This window comes from Panthera onca, chromosome E3 (genome assembly GCF_046562875.1).
Source record: "Panthera onca isolate mPanOnc1 chromosome E3, mPanOnc1 haplotype 2, whole genome shotgun sequence".
Lineage (NCBI taxonomy): Eukaryota > Metazoa > Chordata > Mammalia > Carnivora > Felidae > Panthera > Panthera onca.
Genome location: NC_138354.1, coordinates 24315694 through 24334980, shown reverse-complemented (window position 1 = coordinate 24334980; position 19287 = coordinate 24315694). Strand labels below are relative to the sequence as shown.

General features: G+C 39.2%; 1 protein-coding gene across 2 annotated transcripts in view; it reads left to right on the top strand.

The window, feature by feature from the left end:
• The window catches only part of LOC132689202 (solute carrier family 68 member 1-like), a 40196-nt gene that overhangs the window by 5065 nt on the left and 15844 nt on the right, over window positions 1-19287 (top strand). For both annotated transcript variants that reach the window (XM_078440471.1, XM_078440472.1), the window contains exons 3-6: window positions 972-1694; window positions 11374-11528; window positions 13097-13180; window positions 17555-17677. In XM_078440471.1, the coding sequence (XP_078296597.1) occupies window positions 972-1694; window positions 11374-11528; window positions 13097-13180; window positions 17555-17677 (1085 nt within the window). The remainder of the gene's footprint in view (window positions 1-971; window positions 1695-11373; window positions 11529-13096; window positions 13181-17554; window positions 17678-19287) is intronic.

The following is a 19287-nucleotide window of genomic DNA, read 5'->3' as shown; positions in this document are numbered from 1 at the left end:
TTCTTCACACAGCTGGAAGAGTTTTTAAGAAAAGGTTATCCATGTCCAAGATCCTCTGCTTGAGGGCAAAGAAATTATTAACAGATTGCCACTTAAAACCTTAAAGCTTTAGAGTTTACAGGGTAAACTTTGGTTATTTGGAAAATTCACTTATACGGGACAATTAGAATTATTATTAAGACACTCTGTCTTGAAAAGGTCCATGGTAATCACAAATTATGCTGTAACTCATTACCAATTATGTGGTCAGAGTGGATAAAGTTAATGGCCTTAAAAACCTTTATATTTTATAATGTTACTCCTTTATTACCAACAACAACATACTTGAGTTAATTAGTATTTTTGTCATTTTGCAATGGCAAACATTGGTATTTTAACTTTTCCTAATGAAATTATGTAAAACTATGCCATGTTATATGTACGAGCCATCATTCCCTGCTGAGGCATGGCCCTGAGTGCCTTATGGGGAAGCAGTCTAACGTAATGATTGAAAGCACAGATTCTGGGGTCATCTGCCTTGGCTCAGCCCCTGGCTCTGTTGTTTATCAGGTAAGCAAATTGATTAACTTCTCTGGCCATCAGTTTCTTCATTGTAAAGTAGGGATAATAATAACAGTACCTGCTTCATAGGATTATTTTAAGGATTTAATGAATTAATTCATGTAAGTATTTGTACAATGCCTAAATACAAAGTGAATGCACATTGGCTTTTGGAGTAGCATGAGCTGTTATTATTATTGATACTATAGGATATATGCCCCCTGCTGGTCCTGAAAGCAGTGAGGGTTTTGAGTGTGTGTGGTGGTGGTTTTGGTTTTTGTTTTTGTTTGTTTTGTTTTGTTTTATTTTTTTGTTTTCTGTTTTTTATGGATAGTTTTGGTTACTTTACATTAAATAAAAATTCAGGAGTCATTTTCATCAGGATAAACCACACTAAAATAATCCCTGTGTTTGTTTGTTTTTTCTCCTAGATGATTTTAATGATCTGGAATGCTCTTAATGACCTGACTGGGTATTTTCACAACTCTCAGGCTGGCTGCTGTTCCGGTCGTCATAGTTCTGTGTTGTATGGTGCCCCTTTGTATTCGATAGCCTTCCTGCTTCCTTGGTTCCCTTGGAAATACTATCACGAAGGTGACTGGCTGAGTGGACTTCATCTGGTGGTATCGCTATGTGCTTTTGATAGCACGCTTACCTTTGTTCAGCAAGCCCAGTGTATGCTGTTTGCAGAGATTTTCACTAGACATGAAAGTTGGCTTCAGCTTATTAAAATCAACCAAGTGGCATCACTAGTAGGATCCACCAGCATCCTCTTTGGTGGCCTCATCTCTGATAACATGGAAATTTTCTTCAATTTTCAGGCCTTTGCTGTGCTCATTGCCATTCTTGCCACTGCCAGCCTTTGCACTGGCATGTACCACATGAGTCACTTTGGACCGAAAAGAAGCCCCGAGGAAAACCTCTTCTCCGAAAGTGAACAGGATCTCCCCTGGACCTCCATCGTCTCATTGATGAGACAGCTCTTGACCCAGAAAAACTTTTGCCTTTTTCTGGTAATGAGTTTCTTCCAAGTCTTCCATTTAACTTTCTTCAAAAACTTCATGATGATCTTTGCAGATAATCTCATTCCCGAGGACGTTCTTCCTTCTTTCCTAAAGAGCATCATGTATGGGGCAGGCTTTATTTGCCCACAGGTATGTGATGATTCTTCCTTTATCTTCCTACGGGGATTAGAGGTCTAACTCTCACCTAGCTGAGGAAATTAAAAGCCTGATTATATCAGTAGTTTGACAAAATGATGCACATAAGAGACCCAAAGAGAATATAGTCAATGATACTGCAATAATGTATGGTGGCAGATGGTAGCTACTCTTGCACTGAGCATAGTATAACATACAGACTTGTCCAATCACCTGTAACTAGTGTAACATTGTGTGTCAAACGTACTTCAATAAAAAAGAGACCCAAAGATTCAGAGCCCCAGATATTATGTTTCAGTAGAAGCATAATGGAAATAAGAAGTGAAAGGAAAAAAGAAAAGCGAACCCAATGAGAGCTGAGTAACATGATAATTGAAACATCTTAGCTTTTGAATTTTGTTCTTCTGAACTTTCTCACTTAAACCTTAGCAGAGATATGGAGGGAAATAAATGGCAGTTTTGCTTTACCGAGGCAGTTAACGTTCCTGTAACCATTATAAGGAAGAAAGTTACTTGATCAAGAATTCTTGGGGCTCCTGGGTGGCTCAGTTGGTTCAGTGTCCGACTTTTGCTTTTGGCTCTGGTCATAATCCCAGGATCATGGGATCAAGCCCCACGTGGAGCCCTGCATTGGGCTCCGCGCTTTGCATGGAGTCTGCTTGCCATTCTCTCTCTCTCCCTCTGTCCCACCCACTCTCCAGCTCACACTGTCTCTCTCCCTCTCTAAAATAATTTTTTTTTTATTTTAAAAAGAATTCTTGAAGCCAGGTTTCAAAACACTTGGCTAAAAGACTGAGTCCTAGAATTCCAAAGCATTATTAAAATTCCATGCTCATGACCATTACTGGAAAAGGTATGTCCTCCTTCAAAAAATAAACCAGCCTGCTGTTTGTTTTTGTTTTTTTTACAGCATTTAGAGAGTTGATGAATCATATTGCTTTCTTTCACCTAAATATGTCACCCCAAAATATGACTTAATGTAGCCTATGATTCCTATTTTCATAATTAAATAAGTAAAATTCATTATTTAGAGAATAAGTCATTCTAGACAGATGAGTTTTTACTGTTTACACGTTTATCTGGCTTCAAAAATATTTAAACCATGTTAGATAGAAATAGTTCTAAAATATTTTAAGTGTTGACATGCTTCCTTATGCAGACTTTACAGAATGCAATTTGTCTTTTCCACCATCAGCTCCAGGCCTTTGTCATAGTTTGGTTACTGTATACATCATAATAATGGAAAGTCACATTGGGTGCTTACCATGTGCCATGAACTATGCCAAGCACCTTGTATACATTACCTCACCTAATCGTCACAACCCCTTCAAAGGAAAGACTCTTCTTATGCTTACAGATGAGAAAAGGGATGTTCAGAGGCATCTGCTTTTAGAGTTGTGCATGTTTAGATTCTCTCTCTAAAAGTACTGTGTTTACATGGTTTACTTAGCAGAGTATACCAAATAGAGTATCATTTTTGGCTTATCAGAATAGTCCCTGGTACTGGGTATGTACATTGAAATGATGCTATTCCTTCAGGACAGTCTGACGTTTGTCTAACTGTTTGCTCCCATGTTCAATGACCTAGGATGGGGAGCTGTTTGGGTTCCTATCTCTGCTTTATCAGATTCTAAAATACATAAAATATTATTTATATATATATATATATATATATATATATATATATATATATATATATATATATCTTCCCACTTTTAATCATGTACTTGCCTATAGTATCTCCTCAAAGTAGAAAAAAGTTTGTTAAACTCTTATGTTAAAAATAAAAAGAGTTGGGGTACCTGGGTGGCTCAGCCGGTTAAATGTCCGACTTCAGCTCAGGTCACGATCTCGTGGTGCATGAGTTCAAGCCCCTCATCTGGCTCTGTGCTGCCTGACAGCTCAGAGCCTGGAGCCTGCTTCAGATTCTGTGTCTCCCTCTCTCTCTCTGTCCTTCCTCTGCTCGTGCTCTGCCTCTCTCTCTCAAAAATGAATAAATGTTAAAAAAAAATTTTAATAAAAAAATAAAAAGAGTAGAGAGGTGCCTGGGTGGCTCAGCTGGTTAAGCGTCCCACTTTGGCTCAGGTCATGATCTCACAGCTTGTAGGTTCGAGCCCCAAGTCATGCTCTGTGCTGACAGATAGGAACCTGGAGCCTACTTCAGATTCTGTCTCCCCCCACTCTCTCTCTGCCCCTCCCCAGCTTGTGCTCTGTCTTTCTCTCTCAAAAATAAATAAACATTAAAAAATAGAAAACAAACAAACAAATAAATAAAGAGTAGATATGGGGTGCCTGGGTGGCTCAGTTGGTTGAGCATCTTACTCTTGATTTCAGCTCAAGTCGTGATTCCCAGGTCATGGGATCAAGCCCGGTGTCAGGCTCTGTGCTGAGTGGAGCCTGCTTAAGATTTGTTCTCTCACTCTGCTCCTCTTCCCATCTCATGCTCTCTCTCTCTCTCTCCCTATCTCTCAAAATAAAAATAGGAGCGCCTGAGCGGCTCAGTCAGTTGAGTGTCCAGCTCTCGATTTAAGCTAGGGTCATGATCCCAGGGTCATGGGATTAAGCCCCGCATTGGGCTCTGCACTGAAGCCTGCTTTGGATTCTCTCTTTCTCTCTCTCTCTCTCCCCGTCTCCCTCTCTCTCACCCTCTGTCCCCTCCCCTCCTTCTAAAATTAAAAAAAAAAAAGTTTAAAGATTGTTTTGACTATTCTGGGTACCTTGCAAATCCATATGAATTTTATTACTTTTTTTTCTAATTTTTATTTAAATTATGGTTAGTTAACATGTAGTGTAATATTGTTTTCGGGAGTAGAATTTAGTGATTTATTACTGATATATTAATATCCAGTGTTCACACAAGTGCCCTCCTTAATATCCATCACTCATTTAGCCTACCCCCCACCCTCCTCCCTCCATCAATTCTCAGTTCTCTATCATAAAGAGTCTCTTACAGTTTCTCTCTCTTTTCTTTTTTCTCTTTTCCCCCCTTCCCCTGTGTTCATTTGTTTTGTTTCTTAAATTCCACATGAGTGAAATCATATGATAGTTGTCTTTCTCTGCCTTAGTTCACTTAGCATAATACACTCTGGCTCCATCCATGTCGTTGCAAATGGCAAGATTTCATTCCGTTTAATGGCTGACTAATATTCAATTACATATAGGTATACACACACACACACACACACACACACACACACACACATACATACACACCACATCTTCTTTATCCATTCATCAGTCAGTGGGCATTTAGGCTCTTTCCATAGTTTGGCTATTGTTGGTAAATGCTGCTGTAAACATTGGGGTAGATGTACCCCTCTGAATCTGTATTTTTGTATCCTTTCGGTAAATACCTAGTAGTGCAATTGCTGAGTCATAGGGTAGTTCTATCTTTAACTTTTTGAGGAATCTCCATACTGTTTTCCAGAGTGGCTGCAACAGTTTGCATTCCCACCAATAGTGTAAGAGGATTTTCCTTTCTCCACACTCTCACCAACACATGTTGTTGCCTGAGTTGTTAATTTTAGCCATTCTGACAGGTGTGAGGTGGTAGCTCATGAGGTTTTGATGTGCATTTCCCTGATGATGAGTGATGCTGAACATCTTTTCATGTGTCTGTTAGCTATCTGGATGTCTTCTTTAGAAAAGTGTCTCTTTGTGTTCTGCCCATTTCCTTAACAGGGTTGTTTTTTGGGTGTTGAATTTCATAAATTCCTTATATATTTTGGATAAATTATATATTTATCAGATATGTCGTTTGCAAATATCTTCTGTTCCACAGGCTGCCTTTTAGCTTTTTTTTTTTTTTTTTTTTTATTGTTTCCTTCACTGTGCAGAAGCTTTTATCTTGATGAAGTCCCAATAGTTCATTTTTGCTTTTGTTTCCCTTGCCTCTGGTGACATGTCTAGTAAGAAGTTTCTCCAGCTGAGGTCAAAGAGGTTGCTGCCTGTTTTATCCTCTAGGATTTTGATGGTTTCTTGTCTCACATTTAGGTCTTTCATCCATTTTGAATTTATTTTTGTGTGTGGTATAAGAAAGTGGTAGAGTTTCATTCTGCATGTTGCTGTCCAGTTTTCCCAACACCATTTGTTGAAGAGACTGTCTTTTTTCCATTGGATATTCTTTTCTGCTTTGTGAAAGATTAGTTGATCATATAGTTGTGGGCCCTTATCTGGGTTCCATTGATCTATGTGTCTGTTTTTGTGCCAGTACCATACTTTCTTGATGACTACAGCTTTGTAATACAGCTTGGAGTCCTGCATCATGATGCCTCCAGCTTTCCTTTTCTCTTCAGGATTGCTTTGGCTATTCAGGGTCTTTTGGAGTCCATGTGAATGTTAGAATCAGCCTGTCAGTTTCTACAAAGAAGACAGATTGGATGCTGATAGAGATTGCACTGAATCTGTAGATTAGTTTGGGTAGTATTGCTATCTTAGCAATGTTAAATCTTCTGACACATAGAGTATTTTCCATCTATTTCAATCTTTTAAAATTTCTTTCAACAATGTTTTGTAGCTTTCAGAGGATGCATTTTCCCCTTCCTTGTTAAACTTATTCCTAAATATTTAGATAGATTTTTAGTGAAGACTTGAGGGGCTCTTTCAGAACAAAGTACATGAGCTTTGTTAAGTGCATGGATTTAGTGGCTTTATTCTGGTGATTCCCATAAATGTTTTTTTGTTTCCTCTTAGCTCATAGACATGTTCTGGGTAGAGATTGGCAGGTGGTTGAATTCTGATGGAATGAAGGGCTACTATGCTTCTGAGAAAACCATAACAATTTTTTTCTTTATTTTTTTTTAACAAAAGTAATACATATTTGCTGTAAAGATTCATACACTATTGAAACATCCATGAATTTTTTGTATGCTGCTTTTTAAATTTAATAAGTTATGGAAATTTCCATGTCATATATAAATCTACTTTTTAAAAATAGCTGTGTTGGGGTAAATTACATCAGTGTTCTGTAATTGAACCACCAGATCATGACCTGAGCCAAAGTTGGACGCTCAACCAACTGAGCCACCCAGGTGCCCCGTGTGTTTTAACTTTTAAAAACACTGCTAAAATAGGGGCTCCTGGGTGGCTCAGTCAGTTAAGCATCTGACTCTTGATCTAAGCTCAGGTCTTGATCTCAGGGTTGTGAGTTCGAGCCCTGCATTGGGCTCTGCACTGGGCATGAAGCCTGCCTTAAAAAATAATAATAATAATAAAATAAAAACACTGGGGTGCCTGGCTGGCTCAGTTAGAAGAGTGTGGGACTCTTGATCTCCACTTAAGTTTGAGCCCCATATTGGGTGTAGAGATCACTTAAATAAAACTTAAAAAAAAAAACTTTCCAGAAAAAAAATGTTTAAAAAACATAAAAACACTGCTGAAGTGTTTTCCAGATTACATTCCCACCAGTAGTGTAAAAGTGTTCCAGTTGTTCAACATTCTTGCCGATGTTTATGATCAGTCTTTTTAGTTTTAGTCATACTAGTATGTGTGTAATAGTATTTTATTATGGTTTTGATTTACATTTTCCTAATGACTACTAATGATATTATTAGTGCATCTTTTCATCTTTTCATGTGCCATCCATTTGGCTTTTTGGTGAATTCAGGTGGTTCAGATCTTTTGCCCATTTAAAAAATTTTTTTCAATGTTTATTTCTGAGAGAGAGAGAAAAAGACAACTCAGGTGAGGGGCAGAGAGAGAGGGAGACAGGGCATCCAAAACAGGCTCCGCACTGACAGCAGCGAGCCCGAAGCAGGGCTTCAACTCACGAACAGTGAAATCATGGCTTGAGCTGAAGTCAGACGCTTAACTGACTGGAGCCACCCAGGCACCCTGCCTATGTTTTAATCAAGCTGTTTGTTATCATATTACTGAATTATATGAGTTCTTTATATACTCTAGATACAAGTCTTTTGTTGGATGTCTGTTCAGCAAGTATTTTCTCCTAGTCTCTCTTGGCTATAAAAGTTTAAACTATTTATTGAAGTATAGCTGACACACAGTGTTACATTGGTTTCAGGTGTACAACGTAGTGATTGGACAAGTCTATTCTGTATGTTATGCTCTGCTCACTGCAAGTGTGGCTACCATCTGCCACCACACAATGCTATCACAGTACCATTGACTATATTCTCTATGCTGCACCTTTTATACCCATGACTTCTTCATCTTGGCTATTCCATTTTAAGAGAACATGGTCAAAAGATTTCCACAATCTTTTTTCTCAAACCCTCAACACTAACATGAATTTCTGTTGATCTCAACAAAAAAAAAAATCATTAGAAAGTGGAAGCCCAAAATTGCTTTAAGTGCATTCCTAATTTCCAGACAAGTGACACTCACATAAATTATTGGAATAAAAAGAAAAAATAATGATAGCTTATTTGTTATTTTTGGCTAAGTCACTTTAACTGTTGGGTATAGTCATGAAGGATAAACACCATGTTTTCATTTTCTCAGGCTGTCTTTTCAGAGGCCTTCTTTTGGAGGAGTTGTGTAAGTGAAAGGAGAAAAGCATGAACAAAGTGCTCATTCTAACAACTGTTTTTTTTTAAATATAAAATTTATTGTCAAATTGGTTTCCATACAACACCCAGCACTCATCCCAACAGGTGCCCTCCTCAATACTCCTCACCCACCCTCCCCTCCCTCCCACCCCCCATCAACCCTCAGTTTATTCTCAGTTGTTTTTTTTTAACGTTTATTTATTTTTGAGACAGAGAGAGACAGAGCATGAACAGGGGAGGGGCAGAGAGAGAGGGAGACACAGAATCTGAAACAGGCTCCAGGCTCTGAGCTGTCAGCACAGAGCCCGACGCGGGGCCCTAACTCACAGACCGTGAGATCATGACCTGAGCCGAAGTCGGACGCTTAACCGACCAAGCCACCCAGGCGCCCCTATTCTCAGTTTTTAAGAGTCTTTTCTGGTTTGACTCTCTCCCTCTCTCTTTTTTTTTCCCCTTCCTCTCCCCCATGGTCTTCAGTTAAGTTTCTCACGATACACATAAGAGTGAAAATATATGGTATCTGTCTTTCTCTGTATGACTTATTTCACTTAGCATAACACTCTCCAGTTCCATCTACATTGCTACAAAAGGCCGTATTTCATTCTTTCTCATTGCCAAGTAGTATTCCATTCTAATAACTGTTTTAATAGGTCTGTGACAGGGTGTCTGGGTGGCTCAGTCAGTTGAGTGTTCGACTCGATTTTGGCTCAGGTCAGATTTCAGGGTCATGGGATTGAGCCCTGAGTCAGGCTCCACGCTGAGCGTGGATCCTGCTTAAGATTCTTTCTCTCTCTCCCTCTGCCCCTCTCCCCTGCTCGTGCTCTCTCTCTCTCTCTCTAAAATAGTAATTGTAATAATAATTATTATATTTATTATTAATAAATAATAACTATAATTATATTTATCATCATCATTACTATTATAACAACAACAACAACAACAGGTCTGAGATCTTCCACATCCCACTCCTATCAGAGAGGCAGGATAGTAAATGGGTTAAGTGCATAGAGTCTGCCAGAGGGGAGTCTCACTCCCCTCTTACTAGCTGTGTGAGCCTGGGCAAGTTACTCAACAGTTCTGTGTCTCAGTTTCCTCATCTGTAAAATTAGAATAAAAATACTGCCTAACTAATAGAATAATTATGAGGATTAAATGAATCAAAATACACAAAGTACTTAAAATGGTTCCCGGCACAAACTAAACACTCTAGAAATGTTAGCTCTTATTATTAAGACTCCATGCAGCAAATATTTATTCAGTTTTCACCGTAAGCACACACTGACCTTATCTGTTTTGATTTGGGCTTCTTTGGCACAGGTTGCCAACATTCATGCTGAGATTCACTGTTCACAAACTCCTACTCAATAAACATGAATGGAGAGCCAAAATCCTCAGTTTGTGAACACTTTATTTTAATAAATGAAAAAGTGGTATCTTTCATCATTTTTATCATTGGCTCATATCTTTTTATATATTGGACATCATCATAATAACTAACAATTGAGTACCTTATATGTTGAGTGTGTGCTATAGATGAGAGAGTCAGAGACAGAACGAGAGACAGTGGGAGGTAGAGACACACAGAGAGAGTGTCAGTTGGATGAAATGCTCCTTAGGTAAAGTAACTTGTCCTTGGCCACACAACTGGCACAGTGGCACAGCTGGAATTCAAACCGAGGGACATCTGATTTCAAAATCTTGCACTTTCTACTCTGCCACATATTCCTTACGTTATCATTAATTTCTTGTATTTTATGTTTATGTGTTAGAGGGTGAGAACAAGAAGCTTCATTTCAATATGTAGAAATATTGAATATTATTCAATATTGTTTATTGAAATTATCGAAATATTATTGAAATATTGAAATTATTGAATATTATCATTATGTGGAGGAATATAATGATATTATACTGCTGGGGTGTTCTATGTACTCACTCTTACAGAACTCTAAGAAATGCCATGGATCACATCAGTCCCTGAGCCATTGTTTTTAATATCCAGAAAAGGAGTTCTTGTTCCTTGAAAGTAGAGAAGTAAGCCAAAATGTTAGGGGAAAGAACCCTTTTGTTTATTACAGCACATTTGCATTCTATTTGCATCACTCAGAATTCTCTTGTAATTGTAATGTATGTACATTTGGTTAATGAAAACTTTTCAGGGCTAAACAATGTACTTTTTAATTGAAGACAAAGAGTATCTTCTAATCTTTGTTAATGTAATATGTATATTTAGCAAAAACTTTTCACTCTAGAACAATGAACTTCTTCACTGATAGCATGAAATGCACAGAAAAAATGTAAGTCTGAGCCCTCAACATGAATCTATTAGAATTATAAAATTTGTAAGATAAGACAGGAAACAAAATCCAAAGAAATGTGGATAGAATCATAAACTTGATTTTAGTATAAAAAGTACATTTCAGATATATTACAGTAAGAATAGTGAAATGTATAGTCACTTATTCAATAAATATTTGTTTTACCTACTGTGTGCTAGGTGAATTCTGGGCTTTAACCCTAAATTTTGTTTTAATTAATTAATTAATTTAATGTTTATTTAGTTTTGAGAGAGAGACAGAGACAGAGAGTGAACAGGGGAGGGGCAGAGAGAGAAGGAGACACAGAATCTGAAGCAGGCTCCAGGCTCTGAGCTGTTAGCACAGAGCCCAATATGGGGCTTGAACTCGTGAACTATGAGATCATGACCTGGACACTTAACTGACGGAGTCACCCAGGTGCCCCAACCCCAAATTTTGAAATCTGGATTTATAGTAGATTTTAGTTGCACCTTTCACATCACCATAAAGCAATGCTGACTGTTTCTAAGCAATGGATTCTTTCATATGGTTGGTTTTGGTAAAATTTCTTCATAATAGTGTGAAAATAAAAATGTAGGAAACCATTTCCTGGTTTGTTCATTTTAAAGGAAATAATAGCTGTTTCTTTGTTATTATGGAATATTACTATCCTTAGTCAATTTTCAACGGATATACATGGGTCACAACATTTCTAGCCACAATAGACAGTATTACTTGTGTGTTTCAGCTGCTATTATAGTTCAGAAGCAAATGTGTTTTCTGCTGAGCACATTTATTTTGTCGCCAGCAAGAGCAAGCATAATTAATGGTGGTCCATCTTAATACGATGTCACTTTGTTTCCTTTTCAGTGCCTTGTACTTATCAGTCAGTCCTGGCTGAAGAAGTTTGGTTACTATAAAATTATCTTAATTTCTTTCTACCTAGAAGGAACAGCCTCCATTGTCATGTCACTTCTTGGACAGCAATACTATTACCTTTTGGCTCTTTATCTCACTATTATCATGTAAGTAAATCCAAATGCCAGTCCCAAAATTACACTAGGTCTTGCCATTCACACTTTCAAGCAGTGAAACATTTTTTATCTGAACTGTGTTGAATATTCATTTCTAGGCAATCATTGTACCTTTCTGGCAAACTGAATGTTCAGTTTCTTTTTTGGAGAGATTTCATACATTAGATTTTGTAGTAAAGTTATGTTCCTCTTTTTAACCTATTAAAGTGCATCATTTAGTAAATGTTGCTGCCAAATAAAGATTTGACCCCATGGGGCGCCTGGGTGGCTCAGTTGGTTAAGTGTCTAACTCTTGATTTTGGCTCAGGTCATGATCTCTTGGTTGTGAGATTGAGCCTGCATTGGGCTCCTCAGTGGGTATGGAGCCTGCTTAGGATTCACTCTCCCTCTCCCTCTGCTCCTTCCCCGCTTGCTCTCTCCCTCTTTGCCTGTTGTTCTTTGCCTTTGTCCCCCATCTTGGAAAACAGCTCTACCCTCTGTCTAGATGTCCAAGTCAGAGACTTTGTCTTTGTCTTCTCTTTCTTCTCTGTCACCTGTGTCCAATAGGCTACCAGTTATTAGTCCTGATATGTCCTGAATCCATCCCTTCTCTGCTTCCATTAGCTCAGGTCCTCATCATCTCTCACATGGAGTAGTATCTGGCCTCCCATATGGTTCCCTTGTCTCTAGTCTCCAGTCCTCCCAACACCTTCGTCCACATTGTTCCTACAGTAACATGTCATTCCTTAATGATCTTAAGTAGCTTCTTACTACTTTTAAGATTTATATCATAAAATGATGACATATGAGGTCATTTGTTATATAGTCTCCGCTTACTTCTTCATCCTCATATCACTCTTCTAGTTCTTCTGTACTCCACACCAAACAGGAATACTTTGTATTGTAGGCACCTCATATCTAACATGTAGCATTCTGTGTCTGGAAAGCTCTTCACCATTTCTTGCCTGGCTCTTTCCTGGTGTTTCTTTTCTTTTTTTGTTTAAATGTATTTATTTTGAGAGAGAGAGAGAGAGAGAATGAATGAATGAATGAATGAACGAACAGGGGAGGGTCAGAGAGAGGCAGAGAGAAAATCCCAAATCCCAAGCAGGCTCTGCGATGTCAGCATGGATATCAATGCAGGGCTCAGTTTCACGAACCGTGAAATCATGACCTGAGCCGAAATCAATAGTTGATCACTTAATCAACTAAGCCACCCACGTGCCCCATGATGATTTTCTTATTAACACTTTGTTTTCTCTAGCTTACTTTATATAATACATAGAATATACAAAATATGTGTTAATCAACTGTTTATGCTATCAGTAAAGCTTCTGGTCAACAGTAGGCTATTAGTAGTTAAATTTGAGGGGAGGCATAAGGTATATGTGAATTTCCCACTGCCCGGGGGGTCAGCACCCCGAACCTCTGTGTTAATCAAGAGTCAACTGTACATTATTTCATTTTTCCTTCTTATAAACAAAATTTCAACTTTCATTTGATGTTTGGTTTTTTAAAAGAAAATCTGTGCCTCCTAGTTATATGTGTATTTTATATGTATATTTTAAAATCGTTTCTAGGGTAATTGTGCAAGCTTCTTTCTGTTTGTTTAACCTGCCACTAGCTGACATGGTGGATGCAGATTTACTGAAGTTCAATCGGCAGTAAGTACATTTATTCAAATATCAGCCGTAACAATATCACATGGAGGCAGGACCTGTAAGAGTCTGCCTTTTATATTTCCACTACAAATCATCTATCTAAGAAATGATCATAAGAGCATCACTGGGAATTAGAGAGCAGAACATAATAGGATATTCATAATTGTTTGCCCTGGGCAACTTTTCCCTGTTTCTGAAAGGGCATCATAATTTTTTATACAGCAGGTTCACACATCCAATGCTATGACAGGATTAGATCTCCAAAACCAAAGTGAATCTCAGATAGCTTTATGTTCTACGTATTGCAGTACGCCTTATTACACTGGATGTCGAAGGCAAAATGACCTTTTCTCTGTGACATTGCAAGAATTAAAATTAATGATTAAAAATCTTATCTTTTTTTTTTACTTGAAAAAATATAAGGGGCTGCTGATGAGTGGTTTTGTTCTTTGGTGTGGTTATAAGCTTTTTACATCAGCTATAATATTCACTTGATTGGTAAATGTTTTCTTATCTGTGCCCTATTTTACAGATTAGAGAGGAATACCCGTGTTATTTTAACACAGGTATATCCTTTTTTTAAATATTTATTTTGAGAGAGAGAGAGAGCATGTATGTGCATGTGTGCATATGTGCAAACGTGGGAGAGGTAGAGAAAGAGGGAGAGAGAGAATCCCAAGTAGGCTTCAGGCTCATTGCAGACCCCAATGCGGGGCTTGATCTCACAACCAAGAGATCACGACCTGAGCTGATCTCAAGAGTCTGATGCTTAACCAACTGAGCCACCCAGGTGCCCCACAGGTACATTCTTTTTTTTTTTTTTTTTTTAACGTTTATTTATTTTTGAGACAGAGAGAGACAGAGCACGAACGGGGGAGGGTCAGAGAGAGGGAGACACAGAATCCGAAACAGGCTCCAGGCTCTGAGCGGTCAGCACAGAGCCCGACGCGGGGCTCGAACTCACGGACCGTGAGATCATGACCTGAGCTGAAGTCGGCCGCTTAACCGACTGAGCCACCCAGGCGCCCCAGGTACATTCTTTATTAGCTCTGTAGAAACACTTAGACTACATGGCCTCTTTTTTTTTTTTTTTTTTTTTAAATGAAATCTATACTGCGAAAAGCCTTGCCAATCAAACTGCTTGATGTCTTCTTTATATAATTCCTCTTCTGTTTCAGGGTTTTGTTGCTAGGTTATGTTTGAAGGATAAGCAAGATGGTGAGCTCCTTACAGTGCAGGACCGTTCTCCTTTTGTGTCTCTAGTATCTAGAAAAGTGACTGGCTCAAACCACTCTTTTTAATTGAGTAATTTAAGGGGTGCCTGCGTGGCTCAGTTGGTTAAGTGTCTAACTTCGGTTCAGGTCACGATCTCACGGTTTGAATTTGAGCCCCCAGTTGGGCTCTGTGCTGACAGCTCAGAGTTTGTTGCCTGGAGCCTCCTTTGGATTCTGTCTTCCTCTCTCTCTGCCCCTCCCCGACTCATGCTCTGTCTCTGTCTCTGTCTCTGTCTCTGTCTCTCTCTGCCTCTCAAAAATAAACATTAAAAAAGTGAATGAGTAATTTAAAAAGAAGAGGGGTGCCTGGCTGGCTCACTTGGTTGGGCATCTGACTTTGGCTCAGGTCATGATCTCACAGCTCATGAGTTTGAGCCCTGCGTCAGGCTCTGTGATGACAGCTCAGAGCCTGGAGCCTGCCTCGGATTCTGTGTCTCCCTCTCTCTCTCTCCCCCTCCTCCGCTCATGCTCTGTCTCTCTGTCTAAACATTTAAAAAAAAATTTTTTTTTAAAGAAGAAACCTCAGTAAACATCTTACAACTCTCAAATTCTTTTTGAATGAAACTGGATACAAGTAAATAAAATGTCTCAAATAGTCAGAAAGGAAAAGGCACTAACATTTACCACATTCCAAGGTGTGCAAACATTATATGGCTTTTGCTCGTTCAGGTCTCACACCAGCCTTGTGTGGTAGATACTACTCACTCCATAAATATGTGTTGCTTGCCTGCTATTGTGTCAGGCACTGTGGTAAATACTGGAGATACGATATAGGAGGCCTTGTAACAGAGTCCCTCTAAAACATACTTTTCTCTTTTTTTTTTAATTTTTAATTTTTTAAGTAATCTCTGTACCCAACGTGGGGCTCAGACTCACAACCCTGAGGTCAAGAGTCACATGTTCCACAGACTGAGCCTGCCAGGCTCTCCTAAAACATACTCTCTTATGCATATGGCATGCTGTATGCTCCTGACCAGTGGCTACCCTGGGGGATACCTGTGCTTCTCTGCTGGCATAAGTTGTATCCTTACCAGGAGTTAGTACTTTTTATTTCAGATCTGTTAATGTCAGCTGCAATGGTTATTTTAATGACAACATTTACAGGGCACCTGGGTGGCTCAGTTGGGCTCTGCACTGGCATGGAGCCCGGTTGGGATTCTGTCTCTCTCTCTACCCCTCCCCAACTCGTGCTGTCTCTGTCTCTCTCTAAATAAATAAACAAACTTAAAAAAAGTACTTAGGAACTGTAAGGGTGAGATGAAAGTTGTTTCTGTGAAAACTAAGTTGAATGCTTTATAAAGATCTGACAAAGGTAAGGTATAAAAAAATATTATCAGATCTGATGCAATGAGAACTATAAATGTTTTGGGGGAAATTCATAAAAGCCTAAAGCTATTGTGTACTCAGATTGCCTTATAAATAACTGTAGTTCTCTCTATAACTGACAGTAGAAACTGTAGATCATGTAATATGGATACTGTCCTCGCGAGAATGATGGCATAGCACTTCCACCCGTGGGCCCATACTCAAAGGAAAAGCCCAAAGGAAAGATTGATGAACGAGTACATTTCACTTAAAACAGAATGGTTAATGTCTCTTCTTCTAAAAAGGATTGTTTTGGGGGCACCTGGGTGGCTCAGTCAGTTGAGCGCCTGACTCTTGATTTTGGCTCACGTTATGGTCCCAGGGTCATGGTATCAAACCCCACATCGGGCTCCACACTGAATGTGGAGTCTGCTTGGGATTCTCACTCTCCCTCTGCCCCTCTCCACCATGCACACGTGCTGTCTCTCTCTAAAAACTAAAAAAAATAATAATAAAAAATAAATAAAAAGGATTGCTCTGCTCTAGCCAACTGTCCTCCGGGTCATGTCAGATAAGAACTTAATACAATGAGCCAAAATAGATGTAGCCTTCACCCTTTGTGGCAGTGACAGCCTAGTGGGGGAGACAGACAGCAACTGTATTATAGTATTATATCATACAATCAGAAGTACCCTCATTTTCAGGAAACTAAGACTCTTGAGGGGTCAGCTTGCCCAAGGTAATAAAACCAGCAGATTAAAGAACTAGAAGTGAAACCCAAGTTCTTCCTGTCAAATCAGACTTCCTCCAGTTCTCTGGCCTCATCTTTCTTCCCTGTCTTTTTTTCTTTCTCCTCCTCTCAATTTTCTTGCTTTTTCTTCTCTTTCTCCTTCTTGGAGAGGTTTCCACCGATAGTTGAAATATGACAAGATTTCACTTTATTCAGTCAATGCACTGGATTTTTAGGTTTATTTTATATGACATAACTTAGTTATCAAAAATGATATGGCAGGATTCTCACTTAGAGCTCATTTGAGTAATCCTTAATGAAACCTGGGCTGAGAAACTTAGGTGTGAATCCCAGTTCTACTACTTACTAGCTGTGTGACTGTGGACAAGTTAATCTATTCTCCCATCTCTAAAACAGGAGTGACAATGTCTTTCTCATAGGATTGTTGTGGAGTTTACAGGTTTGCATTTTTTTTAAGTAGGGCCACGCCCAATGTGGGGCTTAAACTCAGGACTCTGAGCTCAAGAGTCACATGCTCTACCAACAGAGCCAGCCAGGTGCCGCTATGGTGGGATTTAAATGACTTACCACAGGGGTGCCTGGGTGTCTCAGTCAGTTAAATGTCCAACTCTTGATTCCAAATCAGGTCACGATCTCATGGTTCACAGGTTCAAACCCTGTGTCGGGCTCTGCACTGTCATGACAGTGCAGAGCCTGCTTGGGATTCTTTCTCTCTCCCTCTTTCTCTGCCCTCCCCAACTCGAGCTCGCTCTCTCTTTCAAAATAAATAAATAAACTTTAAAAATTAAGAAAAAATGACTTAACAGCACAGGGCACATATAGCTCTCATTATTGAGCATGTAAGAGTCTAGCTGTGTCTCCTCTTTGATCCATTTCTTCACTGAAAGAGTTTGGTTCTCTAAGTTTATAACCACTATGACTAAGAGGTTAATATTCTATAACTACTATATATTTCTATTGTCTAGTTACAGTCAAGGAGGACTTAACTGACAAAAAGTTCCTTGATTTCTGTGTGATACAGACCCATGCTATCTTTGTCTGTTTCAGGTCACCCCTTTCCTCAATGGTTTTTGGCATCAATGCTTTGTTTACCAAACCTGCTCAGTCTTTAGCTCCCATGATGATACTCTCTAAGCTAAAACAGTATGGATATGGAAACGCAGATAAAAGGTAGAGTAAAAATGCCTTTGAAATAATGTAAAGGAAATATTAAAGCAAACTCAGCCTTTTATATTGATTACTAGGCAATTATCTTGGACTTTGGATATTATTAGTTATTAATTCATAGATTTTGAGTAAGCTATAGTAAAGAGTATTAATATCAAAGGAATTTTCATAGGAGTATCTTTAAGGGTGTTCTTTAAATTATACTACAAATATCTATATAATCCACACTAAGCTACATATTGATTGCTTTTATCTAAGTCATTCATTCATTTATTATTTCATTGCACAAATGTTTCTGAGGGCCTCCCAGGCTTAAAGGTGCTGGGGTCTGGGCATCTGAGTGGCTCAGTCAGTTGAGTGTCCAACTCTTGATTTCTGCTCAGGTCATAATCCCATGGTTGTGGGATCGAGCCCTGCATTGGGCTCTGTGCTGAGCTTGGATCCTGCTTAAGATTCTCCCCTCCCCTCTCCTCTCCTCTCCATTCCTCTCCTCTCCTCCTCTCCCCCCCCCCTTGCCTGTCCCCCCCCCCCCATAAACCACACACACACACACAAAAAAAAAACCAGGGTGCTGCAGATACAAGATGAATAAGGAGCCTCTAAGGAGCCCCACAGATTGTAAAACACTGTGATAAGGGCTCTACTGGAAGCATAAAATGGGGCACTGTGGTAATACAGATAAGAAATTCCTACTTTGTTTGGTCTGCCTGGGGCAGGGGGCACCTCAGAGAAAAGGGGGTTCCTGAGCTGAGTTTTGGATGCTAAGTTGGATTTCCCCTCCTGAACATTAAAGAACATCATTCCAGGCAGATAAAACAGCATGGCAAATGTCTGGAAGCATGAGAGAACTCTTAATAAGCTATTCATTTATTCACTCAACAAACGTCGTTGAGAGTCTACCATGTTCTAGGTTCTGTGATAGGGCAGCAAACAGCAGTGAACAAAACAACAGAAATCTCTTCCCTCCTAGAACTTAAGTTCTAAGTGGGAGGCAAGTAGACAAAAAATTAAATAAAATACTTATTATGTTAGTTGGCAATAAGTTCTTTGGTGAAGAATGAAAGAAGGGGAATGAGAAGAGTTGGGGAAAGCTGCATTTTTAATTAGTGTGATGGGGAAGGCCCCAGGAGGTGACATTTGAATAAATACAGGGAGGTGGGAGGGCACCATGGCAGCTCTCTGAGGCAAGAGTGGTCCTGGCAGAAAACACAGCAAGTGCAGAAGAATGGAGAGGTACCATGCCTGGCTTTCTAGATCTCACAAGGAAGCTGGTGTGGCTGGAGCAGAGTAAGCAAGAGGAGGTCAGGTCTAGTAGGTCCTTAGAGCCCTGCTTTGTTACTTTGGTTTCACTATGACATTTCTGGTGGTGGTGAGGCAGTGGAGGATTGATTTATTTTTTATTTATTTGCTTTATTTTTTAGAGAAGTTTTAGGATCACAAGAAAATTGAACAGGAAGTACAGAGTTCCTGTATATTCTCTGCCCTCCACTAGGTACAGCCTTCCCTATATCAACAGAGTGTTACACTGGTTATAATCAACGAACCTACATAGATACATCATTATCACCCAAAGTCCATAGTTTACATTAGGGTTTGCTCTTGGTGTTGTACAT